The 19,228-nt window shown below is 38.0% G+C and overlaps 1 protein-coding gene across 4 annotated transcripts in view; it reads right to left on the minus strand.

Moving 5' to 3' along the window:
• The window catches only part of CENPC (centromere protein C), a 135,010-nt gene extending 116,032 nt beyond the window's left edge, over window positions 1-18,978 (minus strand). For 3 of the 4 annotated variants that reach the window (XM_057726585.1, XM_057726584.1, XM_057726586.1), the window contains exons 1-4: window positions 18,748-18,978; window positions 13,435-13,481; window positions 12,217-12,287; window positions 11,424-11,518 (exon numbers count right to left, since the gene is read on the minus strand). In XM_057726585.1, coding sequence (XP_057582568.1) covers window positions 11,424-11,518; window positions 12,217-12,287; window positions 13,435-13,481; window positions 18,748-18,765 — 231 coding nt within the window. In that variant the 5' untranslated portion in view covers window positions 18,766-18,978. The remainder of the gene's footprint in view (window positions 1-11,423; window positions 11,519-12,216; window positions 12,288-13,434; window positions 13,482-18,747) is intronic. The other variant, XM_057726587.1, reaches the window with a different exon arrangement.
• Window positions 18,979-19,228: the final 250 nt, after the last annotated feature.

Consider the following 19,228-nt stretch of genomic DNA (forward strand, 5'->3'; position numbering starts at 1 on the left):
TTCTCTAGGTGGGAAAGGAAAAGACCCACAAAAACAAACCCAAAACAACTAAGAAAATGGTAATAGGAACATACATATCGATAATTACCTTGAATGTAAATGGCTTAAATGCTCCAACCAAAAGACAGAGATTGGCTGAATGGATACAAAAACAAGACCCACATACATGCTGTCTACAAGAGACCCACTTCAGACCTAGGGACACATAATACAGACTGAAAGTGAGGGGATAGAAAAAGATATTCCATGTGACTGGAAATCAAAAGAAAGCTAGAATGGCAATACTCATCAGATAAAATAGACTTTAAACTAAAGATTGTTACAAGAGATAAGGAAGGACACTATATAATGATCAAGGGATCAATCCAAGAAGAAGATATAACAATTACAAATATTTATGCCCCCAATATAGGAGTACCTCAATATATAAGGGAAATGCTAACAGTCATAAAAGGGGAAATGAACAGTAACACAATAGTAGTGGGGGACTTTAACACCCCACTTATACAAGTGGACAGATTATCCAGACAGAAAATAAGGAAATACACGCTTTAAATGACACAACAGACCAGATAGATTTAATTGATATTTATAGGACATTCCACCCAAAAGCGGCAGCATACACTTTCTTCTCAAGTGCACAGAGAACATTCTCCAAGATAGATCACGTCTTGGGTCACAAATCAAGACTTAGAAAATTTAATAAAACTGAAAATTATATCAACATCATTTCCAACCAGAATGCTATGAGATTAGAAATCAATTACAGGAAAAAAACTGTAAAAAGCACAAACACATGAAGGCCAAAGAGTACACTGCTAAATAACCAAGAGATCACTGAAGAAATCAAAGAGGAAATTAAAAAACACATAAAAACAAATGACAATGAAATCATGATGACTCAAAACCTATGGGACACAGTAAAAGCAGTTCTAAGAGGGAAGTTTATAGCAATTCAACCTCATCTCAAGAAACAAGAAAAATCTTGGGACTTCCTAGGTGGCGCAGTGGTTAAGAATCCACCTGCCAATGCAGGGGACACAGGTTCGATCCCTGGTCCAGAAAGATCCCACATGCTGCGAAGTAACTAAGTCCGTGTGCCACAACATTGAGCCTGTGCTCTAGAGCCTGTGAGCCACAACTATTGAGCCTGTATGCTGCAACTAATGAAGCCCATGTGCCTAGAGCCCATGCTCCACAAAGAGAGAAGCCACTGCAATGAGGAGCATGTGCACCACAATGAAGAACAGCCCCTGCTCTCTACAACTACAGAAAGCCCGTGTGCAGCAACAAAGGTCCAAAGCAGCCAATTAATTTTCTTTTTCATAATGATATTTTTTTAATGAGAAGTTTTCATTCACAGAAAAATGCCAGCTAATAAATAAAGAAGCAATGGAATTAGAAAAACCACTATTTCAAAACTGGTTCAGGCAAAGATCAATGAATGCTAAAACCACTGTGTGAAAGGTTTTGGGAACAGGATAATCACGTGATCTCAAAATATCACACCATAGATTATGCACTAATTGTAAAGAGAAACGGGTACCTTTATAAATTTGCCTTATTTTGGTGAAGCTAGTTTCTTTTAATGTTTCTTTCTATTCAGGTCTCCTCTGACATTCACATTGCTTGCCTATTTTACTGTTGGCTTGTTTGTTTTACTAACTGAATTGTATAAATTCTTTACATACTTTGGACACTGTAATGCAAATATCTTTACTGAGTATGTGACCTGTGTATGTTACTTTTTGTGGCAAATTTAATACACCTTTCCCTACCCGCAGGGTCACAGAGATAGTCTCCCATATTTTCTTCTGAAGGCTGGATTCTACTTAGCTTGTTTTCCTAAGGATCCAAACAGTGAGCACTGATCTATGACTGTTGGAAGATACAAGCCACTGTTGCAGCCTCCTTATATCAGTCATCTTTTAGTTCTTAGAGGTTTCCTACCTTTACGTGGAGGTTCCTTGCAATAGCATGAACAATTGAAAATTGCTATTTAAAACAATATATGATAAAGTCACAGCTTCATGACCAAAAAAAGAGGTCACATAATCTTACATGAGTGAACATTTCATTCCTAAGCTCTTCAGACCTTTCACTTGGAGTCACAGCGTCAGCAAACTGCAGGAAATCCCATTTTTCCTTATCATCCTTCTCAGCCTGAAGTTTTTCCTTCCTACCATTCAGTGCGCTCCCACATAAGGGTGTCTAGAGTCCCATTTGCCATAAGGTAGTGAATATTCACAGAACTGCACTGTCCAATCCGGTGAGCACAGTCTTCTGCTTGTTTTATGTGTCCAGGGTCCCAATATAACTCAGCAAATACATGAGTTGCAGAGGTAAATGTCAAACCCAGCCCAGCAGCCTGAATGCTTAGGATAGCCACATGAGTCTCAGGGTCCTTCTGAAACTCATACCAGATGTATTCTTTCTGAAGATGGAACTCTTCTATCTATCCTGACGTAATGAGTCTTGTTTTCTATGACGGCTTCTGTGCAAGCTTGGAGCATGTTTAAATGGTGAGCAAAAACCAGAAATTTAAGTGAACCATTCTGAAGCATCATCTTAATATAATCCTTTACAGCACCTGCCTTGGCAATAGCAGTTTGTTTAAACATGCGCGTAATCAACCCCATGACAGTCTTGGTGGCACCTGAATTTGGAGCTCTCACTAATTTTTCCCATTCTTCAAAGCTGGAATTCAATTCCTTGACTGCTGCTGCAGGAAGATCAAATGGAATACGCTGTCTGATTTTAGGGGGCAGCTGGGTTAAAACTTCAGTCTTTAATCTTCTAATCATTATGTCACTTAATAGCTGGTGAAGTTCATTAAGATTTGATGCCCCTCTACAATCCCACTGAGGTCTTTTACCAAAGTATCTGACATGTGCATTACAGTATCTTTTGGCATAGTCAGTCCATGTTCCAAATTTTTGTGGAAAGAGAGCTTCAACCTGCATGAAAAGCTCTTCAGGTCCTCCCAAGGCTGGAGCTCCTGTAAGAAGAATGGCTCATTTGGCTTTCTGTACTACTGGCAATAAAATCCTGCTGTGAGCTGTATTTCTGGACTTCATGTAGTGTGATTAATCTACAATAACTACTTTGAAGTTCTGATTATTCAGTGCATCTATCAAAGTCTCTTCACCTGTGGTTAAAAGATCATAACCCAGAACTGTCACTTTGCTGGTTGATGTTCTCCTAACATCAGTTTTATTCTGGATAATATTGATTTCTTCTGGACCCAGCTCTGGGATCCACTTCTCTATTTCTTCTGTTCAAGGGTACCTCAGAGATGAAGGGACCACTATTAAAAGCAGCCATTCCTCCTTACAGAAGTAAGCGATGCCAATTGCCTGAATTGTCTTTCCTAGACCCATTTCATCAGCCACCATACACCTGCCACCTCTTCTGAGGGCAAAAGTGATGCCATCTTTCTGGAAGGGAAGCAGCTTTGTTTTTAGTTTGTCAGGCAAAAAATCCAGCTGTTCATAGGATTCACTTGTCAAACAAGAAATCTGAGGTGTAAGAGACTTTTAAGTTATGACCTCTGTGCATGATGATCCTGACATTTTGAATATCTCATTGTTGGGCTGCACCCCCAGGCCTATAAGGCCTGCAGCTGCCCAGCATTAAAACCGAAGAAAGAGCCCAGAGTCAGCAACAGAGACATCGGTGGTTTAATGGATGGCGGAGCTTAAACATCTGAAGCAGGGTCCTGGAGCAATACCCCACCATGTGAGGTGCAAGGTGGGCAGAACATGGCGGCAGTCTTCGCTCCTGGGATGGAGGGCCAGCCAATTAATTAATTAATTATTTAAAAAAAAGGAAACAAGGTACCTCCTTGGTGGCGCACTGGTTAAGAATCCACCTGTCAATGCAGAGGACACGGGTTTGAACCCTGTTCCAGGAGGATCCCACATGCCAAGGAGCACCTAAGCCTGTGTGCCATAACTACTGAGCCTGTGCTCTAGAGCCCACGGGCCACAACCATTGAGCCCACATGCTACAACTACTGAAGCCTGAGCGCCTAGAGCCCATGCTCTGCAACAAGAGAGGCCACTGCAATGAGAAGCCCACACACAGCAACGAACACCCAACACAGCCAATATAAATAAATAAATTTATAAAAAAAAAAAGAAAAAAAGAAACAAGAAAAATCTCAAATAAACAATCTAACTTTTCACCTAAAGCAATTAGAGAAAGAAGAACAAAGAAAACCCAAAGTTAGTAGAAGGAAAGAAATCATAAAAATCAGAGCAGAAATAAATGAAATAGAAACAAAACAATAGCAAAGATCAATAAAACTAAAAGTTGGTTCTTTGAGACGATAAACAAAATTGATAAACCTTTAGCCAGACTCATCAGGAAAAAAACGGAGAGGATTCAAATCAATAAAATTAGAAATGAAAAAGGAGAAATTACAACTGACACCACAGAAATAAAAAGGATCATAAGAGACTACTACAGGCAACTATATGCCAATAAAACAGAAATGGACAAATTCTTGGAAAGGTACAACCTTGTAAGACTGAACCAGGAAGTAATAGAAGATATAAACAGACCAATCACAAGTAATGAAACAAACTGTAATTAAAAATCTTCCAACAAACAAAAATCCAGGACCAGATGGCTTCACAGACGAATTCTATAAAACATTTAGAGAAGAGCTAACACCTATCCTTCTCAAACTCTTCCAAAAAATTGTAGAGGGAGGAACACTCCCAAACTCATTCTATGAGGCCACCATCACCCTGATACCAAAACCAGACAAAGATATCACAAAAAAAGAAAATTACAGGCCAGTATCACTAATGAACATAGTCGTAGAAATCTTCAACAAAATAGCGAACAGAATTCAACAACACATTAAAAGGATCATACACCATGATCAAGTGGGATTTATCCCAGGGATGCAAGGATTCTTCAATATATGCAAATCAATCAATGTGATACACCATATTAACAAATTAAAGAATAAAAATCACAAGATCATCTCAATAGATGAAGAAAAAGTTTCTGACAGATTCAACACCTATTTATGATAAAAACGCTCCAGAAAGTGGGCATAGCCAGAAGCTACCTCAACATAATAAAGACCATATATGACAAACCCACAGCAAACACCATTTTCAATGGTGAAAAACTGAAAGCATTTCCTCTAAGATCAGGAACAAGACAAGGATGTCCACTCTCACCATTATTATTCAACATAATTTTGGCAGTCCTAGCCACAGCAATCAGAGAAGAAAAAGAAATAAAAGTAATACAAATTGGAAAAGAAGTAAAACTGTCACTGTATGCAAGTGAAATGACACTATACATAGAAAATGCTAAAAATGCCACCAGAAAACTACTAGAGCTAATCAATGAGTTTGGTAAAGTTGTAAGATACAAAATTAATATACAGAAATCTCTTACATTCCTATACATTAACAACAAAAGGTCAGAAAGAGGAATTAAGGAAACAGTCCCATTTACCATCGCAACAAAAAGAATACATTACCTAGCAATAAACCTACCTAAGGAGGCAAAAGACCTGCACACCGAAAACTATAAAACACTAATGAAAGACATCAAAGATGACACAAACAGATGGAGAGATATACTATGTTCTTGGATTGGGAGAATCAATATTATGGGAAATGACTATACTACCGAAGCAATATACAGATTCGATACAATCCCTATAAATTACCAATGGCATTTTTCACAGAACTGGAACAAAAAAAAATCTGTATGGAAACACAAAAGACCCCAAATAGCCAAAGCAATCTTGAGAAAGAAAAACAGAGCTTGTGGAATCAGGCTCCCTGCCTTCAGACTATATTACAAAGCTACAATAATCAATATTAGTATGGTACTGGCACAAAAACAGAAATATAGATCAATGGAACAGGACAGAAAGCCCAGTGACAAACCCACATACGTATGGTCACCTAATCTACAACACAGGAGGCAAGCATATACAATGGAGAAAAGGCAGCCTCTTCAATAAGTGGTGCTGGTAAAACTGGACAGCTACATATAAAAGAATGAAATTTGAACACTCCCTAACACCACACACAAAAATAAACTCGAAATGGATTAAAGACCTAAATGCAAGACCGGACACTCTAAAACTCTTAGAAGAAAACATAGGAAGAACACTCTTTGACAAAAATCACAGCAAGATCTTTTTTGATCCACCTCTTAGAGTAATGAAAATAAAAAGAAAAATAAACAAATGGGACCTAATGAAACTTAGAAGCTTTTGCACAGGAAAGGAAACCATAAACAAGACCAAAAGACAACCCTCTGAATGGGAGAAATTATTTGCAAATGAAGGAACAAAGGATTAATCTCCAAAATATACAAACAGCTCACGCAGCTCAATATCAAAAAAAAAATCAAAAAATGGGCAGAAGACCTAAATAGATATTTCTCCAAAGAAGATATACAGATGGCCAAGAGGCACATGAAAAGCTGCTCAACATCACTAATTATTAGAGAAATGCAAATCAAAACCACAATGAAGTATCATCTCACACCAGTCAGAATGGCCAATATCAAAAAATCTACAAACAATAAATGCTGGAAAGGGTAAGGAGAAAAGGGAACCCTCTCACACTATTGGTGGGAATGTAAATTGATACAGCCATACTATGGAGGACAGTATGGAGGTTCCTTAAAAAATTAAAAATAGAACTACCATATGACCCAGCAATCCCACTACTGGGCATATACACTGAGAAAACCATAATTCAAAAAGACACATGTATCCCAATGTTCACTGCAGCACTGTTTACAATAGTCAGATCATGAAAACTATCTAAATGTCCATCAACAGATGAATGCATAAAGAAGACGTGGTACATATATGCAATGGAATATCACTCAGCCACAAAAAGGAACGAAATTGGGTCATTTTTGAAGATATGGATGGACCTAAAGTCTGTCATACAGAGTGAAGTAAGTCTGGAAGAGAAACACAAATATCGTATATTAACGCATATATGTGAAATCTAGAAAGACACTACAGATAAACCTATTTCCAGGGCAGGCACAGAGACGCAGATGCAAAGGACGGAAGTGTGGATGTGTGGACACGGAGCGGGGAGGAGTGGATATGGGAGGCTGGGATGAATTGGGAGATTAGGTTTGACATAAATACCATGTGTAAAATAGACAGCTAGTGGGAACCTACTGTATAGCATACGGAGCTCAGCTTGGTGCTCTATGATGACCTAGATGGGTGGGATGCAGCGGGATAGGAGGGAGGTCCAAGAGGGAGGGGATATATGTATACATATAGCTGATTCACTTCATAGTACAGCTGAAACTAACACAACATTGTAAAGCAATTATACTCCAATAAAAATACTTTTAATAAAAATTAAAAAATAAATTTAAAAAAGTATGTATAGGAAGTAGTCAGAGTCACTGAGCCCATCCTCTCCCAACAGAAGATTAGATGTTTTCTCTCGAGTTTTGAATCAGAGACTGTGATCTCAAAGACATGAGACATAACTGAAGGTAGGAGTAACACACTGAAAACAGAGATATTCAGTGAAAGCATTCAAATTGCACTTTTCCCCTTGCCCACCTGGCTGAGAACACTCATAGTCAGAATCAGACCCCCAAGCAGGAGAGAAGATTTCTCTGTCAAAAAAACTTATCAAGTCAAGAGAAAAAAACCCTGCAGATACTAACAACTGGACATCCACAATGACGTGACTCAGACAAATCATACCACAGTGAAATCTCAATCACCATTTTAGTTTTACACTCTTAAAAGTGAGACCAATAAGGATCACTGGACATTTGACAAAAGTCTCTAGTGTAAAAGGCAACGAGCAAGGGGCTTCCTAGGTGGCGCAGTGGTTGAGAATTCACCTGCCAATGCAGGGGACACGGGTTCGATCCCTGCTCCAGGAAGATCCCACGTGCCGCGGAGCAACTAAGCCTGTGCACCACAACTATTGAGCCTGCGCTTTAGAGCCTGTGAGCCACAACTATTGAGCCCATGTGCTGCAACTAATGAAGCCCATGCGCCTAGAGCCCATGCTCCACAAAAGGAGAAGCCATGGCAATGAGGAGCCCACGCACCACAACGAACAGTAGCCCCCACTCACCGCAACTAAAAAGAAAGCCCGTGCACAACAAAAAAGACCCAACACAGCCAATAAGATAAATAAATAAATAAATTTATAAAAAAAAAGGCAACGAGCAAAGTAAGCAAAAAAAGTACTTGTATGAAACAAACTGTAAGAAGAAATCTTAATAAAAAGAGTTAGAAGAACCTAACATCAAGGAATATCATGAAATTTCAAATCTCTAAAGACAGATAAGACTCAAAAAGCTTGCAAACATGAAAAAATAGTGACTCACAAAGGATCAAGAAATCACAGCAGTATTCTCAACAACACGAGAAGCTTAAAAAAAATAGAGCATATGTTTAGAAACCTGAGAGTCATTTCCAACCTAGAATTCTGTACACACAATTATCCATCATGAGGGTAAAGTCATGGTATATTCAAACATTTAAGGTCTTAAATTCTCAGGAACCTACTAAGGGATGAGCCCCACCAAAAATAAAAAAGAAAGAAGTATGGGCTACAGTATAGGACAAAAGAGAACGGACTTCCCTGGATGATAAAGGGAAATCACATGGCAACACTTACATGGCAGGTGTAAAGGTGAACAGAAACAAAAAACAAAGAAAGAGATCTAGGAAGGAAAGCTCCAGAAAAAAACTGAAAACGATAAATTACTTCATGTGTCTACAAACACTGAGAAGACATTTATAATTTTGTCACAGCAATTGATGATAACTTAGAGATGCACAGAATATCAACAAATTTAGAAACCAAGACAACTAAATCAAGAGAAAACTAATAGAGATAAGCAAATGGCTAAGCAAACTGTGGTACATCCATACCATGAAACACAACTCAGCAAAAAAAAAGAAACGAATTATTGATATACACAAAAACCTGGATGAATCACCAGACAATTATCCTGAGTGAAAAAGACAATTTCAAAAAATTACATACTATACAACTTCATTTAAACAACATTCTTGAAATGACAAAACTGTAAAAATGAGGAACATATTAGAGGTTTTAGGAGTTGAGGGGGTAAAGGAGAGAGAAGTAACTTGTTAAAAAGGATAAGAGGGATCCTGTAGTGATGGAATTGTTCTGTATCCTGTCTGTATCAATGTCAATATCCTGGTTGCAATGTTGTACCATAGTTTGGCAAGATGTTACCTTTAGAGGAAGCTAGGTAAATCATACATGGTCTTGTACTCTACTATTTGTTACAGCTGCTGTAAATCTACCATTATCTCAAAACAAAAGGCTTGATTTAAAAAAAAAAAAAGTAGAAGCTCCCAGTAATATATTTCTATAGAGAATATTCTCCTTTTCTCCTTTTAAGCAGATTGGATTGAAATGATTATAGATTCTCACTCTGAGCTGGGTCTGATAAGAAATTTTAGTAAGACTCAGTCCAGTTATAACCTGTCCTATTTGTCAGAATGTCCTCTCCCAGTTACTGAGAGCCTGGTGAGCCTATTTAGCCCTTAAAGATTGTGAGATATTCAGTTCAGCCCTGTGGAGGCTTTCCCTCAACTTTTTAGCCTCTGGCCCCAGATTGTTCAAAATGTGTCAAATGCCTATTTGTGGTGGGCCTCTTTCCTGCAGTAGTATTTTGCCTTCTTAGCATAGCAAAACTACATGTTTCACTCTACCTTTCTGGCCTAAGCTTCTTCACTACCTCAGAATTTACAAGTGTTCTTTAAGGAAAAGTGGCTATCCATCTGAGGCGCCTCCAGGATTTCAATTTGTGATGCCATCCCCGCACAAGCGACAAAATCTCTGCTTTCCCTCAGTGGACTCACTCTGTCTAAGCCAACCTAAAATCTTCAGCTTTTGCCCAAAATCAGCAAATACTCTCAGGGAAGAAAATGACTAACAATCATCAACTTGTATTCTAATTATTCCACTCTCTTTGGAATTTTAGTTCATCTAGTCCTTGTTGCTTCCACAGTTTCCCATGTCTCTAAAAACATGATTTGTTTCCATTTTATTATTTTTTTAACTAGTTGTTCAGCCGGAGTGTTGACCTACTGCAATGTTACATCCTATCTAAAAGTGGAACCTCCACCATAACCTTGATACCAAAAGCCCCAAGAACATTTTGAGAGAAGAAAAAAAAAAAGATTTTTTCATGAACACAGATGCAAACATCTTAAATGTTAGCAAACCAAGTCAAGATTTTCCCAGGAAACTTAGTTGATTTAACTTTCAAAAAGCAATATAATTTAGGACATTAAAGAAGGTCTCTCAATTCTGACAGAAATGGATCTATCTTCATTTCTTGGAACGAAAAGGCTATATGTGTTTTACAAGTTTCTAGTGAATGTTATTTCTAGCACTACAGGTATTCCTCAGAGATACTGCAGGTTCAGTTTCAGACCACCCCAATAAAGCGAGTACTGCAATAAAGCAAGTCACATGAATTTTTTGATTTCCCAGTGCATATAAAAGTTATGTTTACACTATACTATAATATAGTAAGTGTGCAATAGCATTATGTCTTTAAAAAAGTACATACCTTAATTAAAAAGTATTTATTGCTAAAAAATATTAACCATCATTTAAGCCTTCTGGAAGTCATAACTTTTTTGCAATAGTAACATCAAAGATCTCTGATTACAGATCATCATAACAAATATAATAATAATGAAGATGTCTGAAATATTGTGAGAATTATCAAAATATGACACAGAGACACGAAGCGAGCAAATGCTGTCAGAAAAATGGCACTGACAGACTTACTTAACACAAGGTTACCACAAACCTTCAATTTGTAAAAAATGCACTATCTGTGAAGGGTAATAAAGCAAAGCACAATAAAACAAGGTATGTCTATATACAATTCTTCTCTCCAGTCAGTATTGTGCTTTTGAATAATTTGTCTTCAGTCATTAGCTTCAAAAACTCTATTCCAAAGTCTGCTGTTTTGTAGAGTTAGGTCAACCTATCCTCTCAAGATATATAATCAATAAAAAATTGATTCCCCTGTTTAACAAAAATTGTCTTCAGTTTTCAGAAAATAACCAAACTTGCCAACCTGGATTAGGAACTTCGATAGTTGCCCACTTTCCTAAAAACCTAACTTAAGCATCAATTTAGTAAGAGTGAAAAATAATTGTGTTAAAATTTGATAATGCTAATTCTCAGACCTCCAATTTCAAACACAGGAAATGTCAGAACAAAATTTTCACAAAATACCTCTGAATTTTATATAAACTCAATAGGAATAAAGGGCTCCTTTATAAGAATAAGACAAACAACTAAAATGTATCTAACTATATATTGTGTATTGCTTCACTTATTAAACTATTAAATTTGTACCAGTTCTCCTTTTTGACTTACCTCTTTGCTTGGTGACTGAATACAAACGGTTTTTGTTTTAGGTGTTGAATAAAGCACTGGTTTGGTGGAATTTGCGCTAAAATCATTGGCAATACCTAAAAAAAGTGTTAAAACAAAACATATAAAATTTTTTGGTTACAATTAAAAGAAGCCCTACATGATATGAGAAGAATTCTTTTGACTCTTTTAAGCGCAATTAGTTTAACTGAAGTACAGACATCAACTCAATATTCAAATGTTCCTAGAAGGCATCAGGACTGAAAAAGACAATCAAGATTTCTGAAGAAACATGTGCCAGTTCTTCTTTCAGAATTTGTAAAGAAAAGATACTTTTCCACTATCTGTGCTTTTCTTCAGTTTGCCTATTCTTCTATTCCAATACCTTCTGATGCTGACCAGCACTTAGAAAAGTGTTTGCCATAATACATCTTTTCTTTAGAAAGGGGTGGAAATCACCAAACATTATCTCAAGCTCTCCACTGAGTCCAAGAATTCTGCACATTTATTTCCATTAATGAAATACTTTCCCTTGTGTATGATAATTATTTATGGAATTCCAGACTATAGGAATCTAGTGTGAACTAAAGGGAATAACAAATTACTCTCATTTTTGCCAGTATTATCTTCAGTATACCAGAAGGTACATGAAGGACTACACATGTACTCAAAATTCCTGAGAAAATATTTTACATATTGAAATGTTAGAACATATTTGCTGAATTTGATACTAATGGACAAATGTATATTTTCATCCATCCCAACCCTCCAAGTCCATCTAGAAATGAAATCTTACTTTTTTCTTCAAAACAGTCTAGTAAGATTTCCAGTATGTTCTGGCCTTGCTCTGTATTAATGTCAGGTACCCTAGTAAGAAGGAAAGAAGGGAAAATGTTAACATATCATTTCTAAAAAGATATTTGCTACTTCTTAACATTTACCTTGAAAATTCCATACCTCCTTATTATAAAATGATAATTTTTACTTAATGGGAAAAATACCACGTTTACTATCTGAGGATAAAGTATTTGACAGTCCAAGACTTCCCAGAAAAGTATGTGAAGTAGTAAGTCATTGTCTATATTAACAATTACATTCCCTGACTGAACAGGCATGTCTAAAGCTGTTTCAGACTACTGCTGTATTTAAACAAGAACACAAACTTTTTTGAACATATTCATTCAATCCTGAAATGTTTCTTTAATAAAGACTCTATGGTCACAAGTCTAACAGCTCCAAGTAACACAGTCTTCCCTACAAGATCTCAAATGCACTTCTCATTCAATATCTTTAATCTTAAAGAGTTAATGAATCAATATATATTTTTAATTAAAAATTGTATTGAGATAATTGTAGATTCACATGCAATTGTAAGAAATAATATAGAAGAGATCCCTTGTTCACTTTATCCAGTTTCCTGCAAAGGTAACATTTCACAAACCATATAGTATACTATCACAACCAGGATACCGATGTTGACAGAATCCAGCAATCTTACGCAGATTTCTCCAGTTCTTCATGTACTCATTTGCATGTTCATGCTTGTGTATATATTTAGTTCTATGCATTCTTTCACATTTGAAGGTTCAGATATGACCACCATAGTCTAGATACTGAACAGTTCCATCATCACAAAGATCCTTCCATTGCCCTTTTAGAACCACACCCACCTTTTCTTTCAGCACCATGGAATAAACTGCCTCTTTCTATTATTACCATTCAATCCACTCCAGAGTGCTTTCTCCATAGCTGTCATTTACTCAGAACTGAAACTGCCTCCTCCTGGTCCATCATTTATCAGGTGAATTTCTTTTCTCACTGCCATTAAGTCAATGAACTGCGTGCATTAATACTTCTCTGTTAATATAAAATCACTAAGATGACTATACTTAACCAGTGGGCAATAAATTATTATTTTAGTCAGAGGTAATAGTTTTTCCTTTCTTCATCTGAAAGTTCCACTTTCCAAAGATGGGAATAAAAATCATCTTAAAAGCTTAAGTATACAAATCACCTGGGAGGTCGGCAAAATCTTCTTCTATAGTCATTTTTGAGATGATCCTGAAAGAAAAGTAAATCATCAATTTGGTGAAAATCTAAGTTGTTCATTTACTCATTCAGTAAGTATTTGCTGATTGCTTATTATAACACTATAAAAAGGAATTCTTCTAGATCAAGTGAAAAAGACTTACCTCATATCCACTGTTTCCAAACCTTTGTTTATACTATTTCCTTACCCTGGATTTATTCCTCTTCTTCCTCCTCTTCTTCCTCCTCCTCTACCTCCCCCCATACCTCTTCCATCATCAAAATCATACTATGTGGGCTTCCAATAATTCAAGCTGGCTGACCAACAATATCTACTTATTTCCTCTCCCTGCAGGGAGATCCCTCTAAAGCAATAGCAAAGGATTAAACTGGCATAAAACAATAATAAAAAGACAATGGAAGAGCGGGTCATCTATGGACAAACAAATATAACAAATTTCTGGAAGATGGAAAACAAATGAAACATGATAACTGATGCAACAGAAGAAAAGTGGCAGCAGCATAAAGTAAGCTCAGAGGATTGTCCTGGATGAGGAGTGAATGACCAGCATAAGATACATACCTAGGAACATAAGAGTGAAATATCAGAAAAACTGAGATTAAAAAGATGTTAAAATGTTTCCAGAAAGAGAAAAGAGGTAACCCCCAACAAAGAAACAGCCCCAATCAATGGAAACAACAGGAAAAAAAAAAAAAAAACACACACAGACATATTGAAATTGGAGATGGAGAGCATATTTGTGATACTTTGGGTCCTATCTTTTATTTTATTTATTTATTTGGCTGCACAGCGTGGCATGCGGCATGTGGCATCTTAGTTTCCCGACCAGGGATCAAACCTGTGTCCCCTGCATTGTGAGCAGTCTTAACCACTAGACCACCAGGGAAGTCCCTGGGTCCTATTTTTCAATTTTAAAATTTATAAAGTTAAATTTTCTAGTTGAAAATTGGGTAGTAATAGGATGAATAGTATGCTTTTAAAAACTTTAAGTTATTATCAATACAAAATGTTTAGTAAGCTGCACTCTTCCTTGGCCCAATGGGACATAAATGACCTCACCCCATGTGAACACTCTCTTTACCCTACTCATGCTCTGACATCCTGAGCTAAGACTCCCTCCTGACTCTACTAAGCCTCCTACACATAACTCTGAACCACTATAGTTTCCCACCCACAAGGACTGCTACCTTGCTTCACTTTTGCATTGAATTATTCAGAAAGACGAAGACCTCTATTAGATTTTAAGAAACTTGAGAGCAGAGGCTTTGTCTTAAGCTAGCTTATATTCTTCCCAGAGCCTTGCCTAGTGCACTGTATACCACACAAACACCACTTTTTATCTTTTTGACATGCCAAATAAATAAGACCAAAAATTTGTGAGATAAAAGTATCTTTCTTTAAAGAAGGTGAGAGTGTTTCACATAGCCTATTATCTTCAGGAAGTACCTAAGGAGCAAAAGATTAAATCTATTTTACAGATAGCAAACTAAGGAACAAAGACACCTAATAAGTCTGCATTTTATCACAAGTCATTTGATGGAAAATTAACTCAACCACTTAGGTCTCTCATCAGTACTCAGCATTCTGAAACCCTTAAGTAAACCCCTGAGAATGTTAGTTGACTCCCTTTCAAGGCCTCATTTAAGGTCATTCTTCTCCTAATTTAACACAATAAAATGAAAGAGTCATCATATTTGCACACTGAATGTTTCTGAACATTAAATAACACCTGTAGGGACTTCCCTGGTGGCACAGTGGTTAAGAATCCTCCTGCCAATGAAAGGGACACGGGTTCAATCCCTGGTCCAAGAAGATCCCACATGCCTCGAAGCAACTAAGCCCATGCACCACAACTACTGAGCGTGTGCTCTAGAGCTGGCATGCTGCAACTACTAAAGCCTGCGCACCTAGAGCCTGTGTTCTGCATCAAGAGAAGCCACCACAATGAGAAGCTCGCACATCACAATAAACCCACTTGCTGCAACTAGGGAAAGCCCATGCACAGCAACAAAGACCCAACACAGCCAGTAAATAAATAAATAAATAAACTTAAAAAACTAAAAATAACACCTGTAAAGTACTCTGTTCCTCTTTTACATAGAAAAGTTTTAAGGTTAAGACAGTTCATTCCCTCAGCAAATATGAATCAAGTACCTACTACAGGGCCAAATACTATTTAGGCACACTAGAAAGCAAGTGGTGAACAAGACAAACAAGGTCTCTTAATTCTAAATTAAATGTTAGAATACAAAAATTTTTACTTTTCAAAATAAATACACACTCAAAAACTTCCAATTTCAACTCACTTTTCACTTAATTTCGATTTTAGTTTCTTCCATTCACTGTGAGATTATGTTTCTCAAAGAAAATAGTATACAAACAGCAGGGTTTCTCAACTCTAGCACTAAGGACATTTTGCGCTGAATGACTCTCAGTTGTGAGGGCCTGTCCTGTGCTTTGGGAGGATATTTGCAGCATCCCTGACCTCCACCCATTAGACGTTCTTAGCACCCCCTCATCCATGCCTTCTCAAGACAACCAGAAATTTTTTCAGACAACACCAAACGTCTCCTACAGGGCAAAATCACATCCAGTTAGAAACCACTAAAATACAGTAATGACTGAGGATAATCTCTCAACTCCTTTCTCACCTTTCCTTTTAAATGAATTATGATACAAAGCCAGATATTAGAACTGAAAGGCTCAAAACAATTCTAAGGTTATCATAGATATCGTAAAAGTGAACTGTGGGAATTTGCTCCTAGCCATGTCTTCTCACCAGACTTTCAGGACCAAGTATTTCATTCAAATACACTCCCCAATGTATTTGAATGAAAACTGGTAATAAAATCAAGTACAACTCCAAGAGAAGACACTGCAGAAGAACCACGCTGGGTCTATAAGAAGCCCTGTACATGAGATGGCACACATATTTATGCTGTGTCAAGAGTACTTTCATCTTACCATACCACTCTGAAAAATCACTACTATCAGAACTGGATGTGTTTTATTGGGAAAATGATTTTTCCCTTTTTGTCAGTGTGTCTGCACTAGTGCTCTGGCTCAGTAATAAATACATGAGACCTTTTGTTATAAAATTAATAAAATAAAATAAAAGTGAACTGTGGTTAAAAGAATGAGAAGACACAGCAGAGTGGAGCAGCAGCTTCTCCTCCAGCTTCAGCTTTGTCTATCTTTCTCCTCCTCAGGAGTCTAAGAAGCCAAGTGCAGTCTCCTGGGACACCCATTACAAAGAAAGGTAAGCAGAACTTAGAAAGAAGGAGACACCAGGGCAATGATTACAGAAGGCTGACTGGAGGCATGAAAAGCAGGAAAAGCAGTCAATGTGAGAACTAAGACAAGCTTCAACCAGTCTAAGCTTCTCATATTCTGAAGGGCATCATCCTAAAGACAGGAGAAATTCATAACAGAAAGGTGTGGATCACAGTGAGAAAATAAGTTGTTTATTAATAATATTGATATTATTATTATTATTGATCATAGATTTTAAGTGCATACCAACATTGATACAAATAAAACACTGATCATGGTTTAAAAAAAGAGAGAAAGATGAAGACTGAGAAGACAAGCCAGAGACCAAGAGAAAATATTTGCAAAAGGCAAAAAAACTGTTATCCAAAATATGCAAAGAACACTTAAAACTCAACAAAAAGAAAACAACCCAATTAAAAAATAAATGGTCTAAAGACCTTAACAGACACCTCACCTAAGAAGATTTACAGATGGCAAATAAGCATATGAAAAGATGGATGCTCCATATGCCAAGTGGAAATGCAAATTAAAACCAGATACCACTACACATCTGGCTGTGTGATCAAAATCTGGAACAATGACAACACCAAATGCAGAACAATGGGAACTCTCATTTTGGAAGGCAAAATGGTACAGCCACTTTGGAAGACAGTTTGATGGTTTCTTACAAAAGTAAATATACTCTTACCATATGACTCAGCAATCGTGCATTTTTCTTTTTTTTTTAAGAACCTTTATTGAGACAGAACTGACATACAATAAACTGCATATACTTAAAGTGTACAATTTGATTTTTTTTTTCTTATTAGTAATGTACGTATGGGAATCCCAATCTCCCACTTCATCCCACCATGCATTTTTCTTTAGTCAACAGTATGAAAGGGTAGCATACGAGTACTTTTTACTATGAGCACATACATTGTTTACATTATAAATTGTCACCTGAAAAAAAGTACAACTTAAAATTTGAGAGTTAAGTTTTATTTGGGGACCTTACTTAGGTCTATAGCCCACAAGACAGGCTCTCAGCGAGCTCTGAGGAACTACTCCAAAGAGGTAAGGGAGGAACCAAGGATATATAGGCGTTTTGGCTCGGGAAAAAATGCAGTCAAACATCAAAAGAATACTGCTTATCACAAAAACAGACACCTCAAGTTAATGATTTTTAGTGCTTCTCTATATATGTGAAGACGCAAGAGTCTGGGCTCACTGAAATTATTCCTTATATGTCTCCTAACCACCTACGGCCAGTAACCTGTTTTTTCTCCATCCTGAATTCCCCTCAGGAAAAGCCTGCGGGCAGCTGCAGTTGCTGGTGGCGTGAAGGTGAGCAACATTAGTTGTTTACTGAAATGGCAGGTAACAGTTTTTGTCCACAACACAGCTCTTTATGCATACAAGGATACACATATAACTTTATTATAAATGGGAGTTCATCAACGCTGAAGATCTTAAAAGGGGAGATAAAGTAGAAAACACAAGTTTAGGATAGGGGCTGCTATGGGTTGTAAAGGTATAGTAACCATAAGCGAAGTCTGAAATATAGAATAGTGAACACCAAGGGAGTCCAGAAACAAGTCAACAACAACAAAAAAAGAGTTCCCGCCCCCTTCAGCCATTCACAGCTTGCACTTTTAACTACTAGCTGCCTCTCAGAAAACTTTGTTGATCACAGACGCCTCTCTCCACCAGCAACTCTGAAGCAAAGGCACACTTTCAGGGCGTTTCAATACTTCTAAGGACAGAAAATTATTTGGAAGATAGGAACTGGAGTTAGGCTTAGAAGTAGAAATCACAAGATTCTCTGAAGAGAAAGATGCCGTCACACCCGGGATTAAAAAAGCCTTGAGGAAACACTACAAGTAAATTAACTCAGGCTATCGGCACCCAATCACCCCCGAGATCAAATATTCGTGCGGCCTCCCCACTACAATACCCCAGAAGCCAGAACACCCGCCCAACGCTTCATTCTCCCCGCCTCACGGGCCCGGGGCCTACACTTACCAGCCCCCACGCAGCCATGTTCCTGCTCGGCTCCGCCCGCGCAGGGGTTTGGGGCGGTAGTCCACACGGACCTCAGCTCTGCGCAGCCCAGCGAGGACGCAGTCACCCGCAGGGCCGCCAGGCGGAAACTCAGTAGCGCCTTTAAGCCAGAGACTGCGCGAGATCGCGGGAACTTGGGAGCCGCGACCCAGCGAGCGCGCCCACCCGCGCTCACCACCCTACGCAATTTAAAACGGGCTGCACATGCGCAAAACGGTCGGCCCTTCGACTCCAAAGGGAGAAAGCCGTTATGGGCCCGCCCCCTCACTTGTGCTCTCCCGCTGTCGGGCCTTTAGTATCCCCGCCCTTCCTCCGCCCAAGAGCCCTGCCGCGTCGTATCGTAGCCCTGCCCCCCTCTATCCCGACCACCTAGTCGCTTACTCCCACAGCTTCTTTCTGACTTTCTCTCTCTCTCTCTCCTTCCCGTGAGGAGGTGTAAAAC

Source organism: Hippopotamus amphibius, chromosome 3 (genome assembly GCF_030028045.1).
Source record: "Hippopotamus amphibius kiboko isolate mHipAmp2 chromosome 3, mHipAmp2.hap2, whole genome shotgun sequence".
NCBI classification, from domain to species: Eukaryota; Metazoa; Chordata; class Mammalia; order Artiodactyla; family Hippopotamidae; genus Hippopotamus; species Hippopotamus amphibius.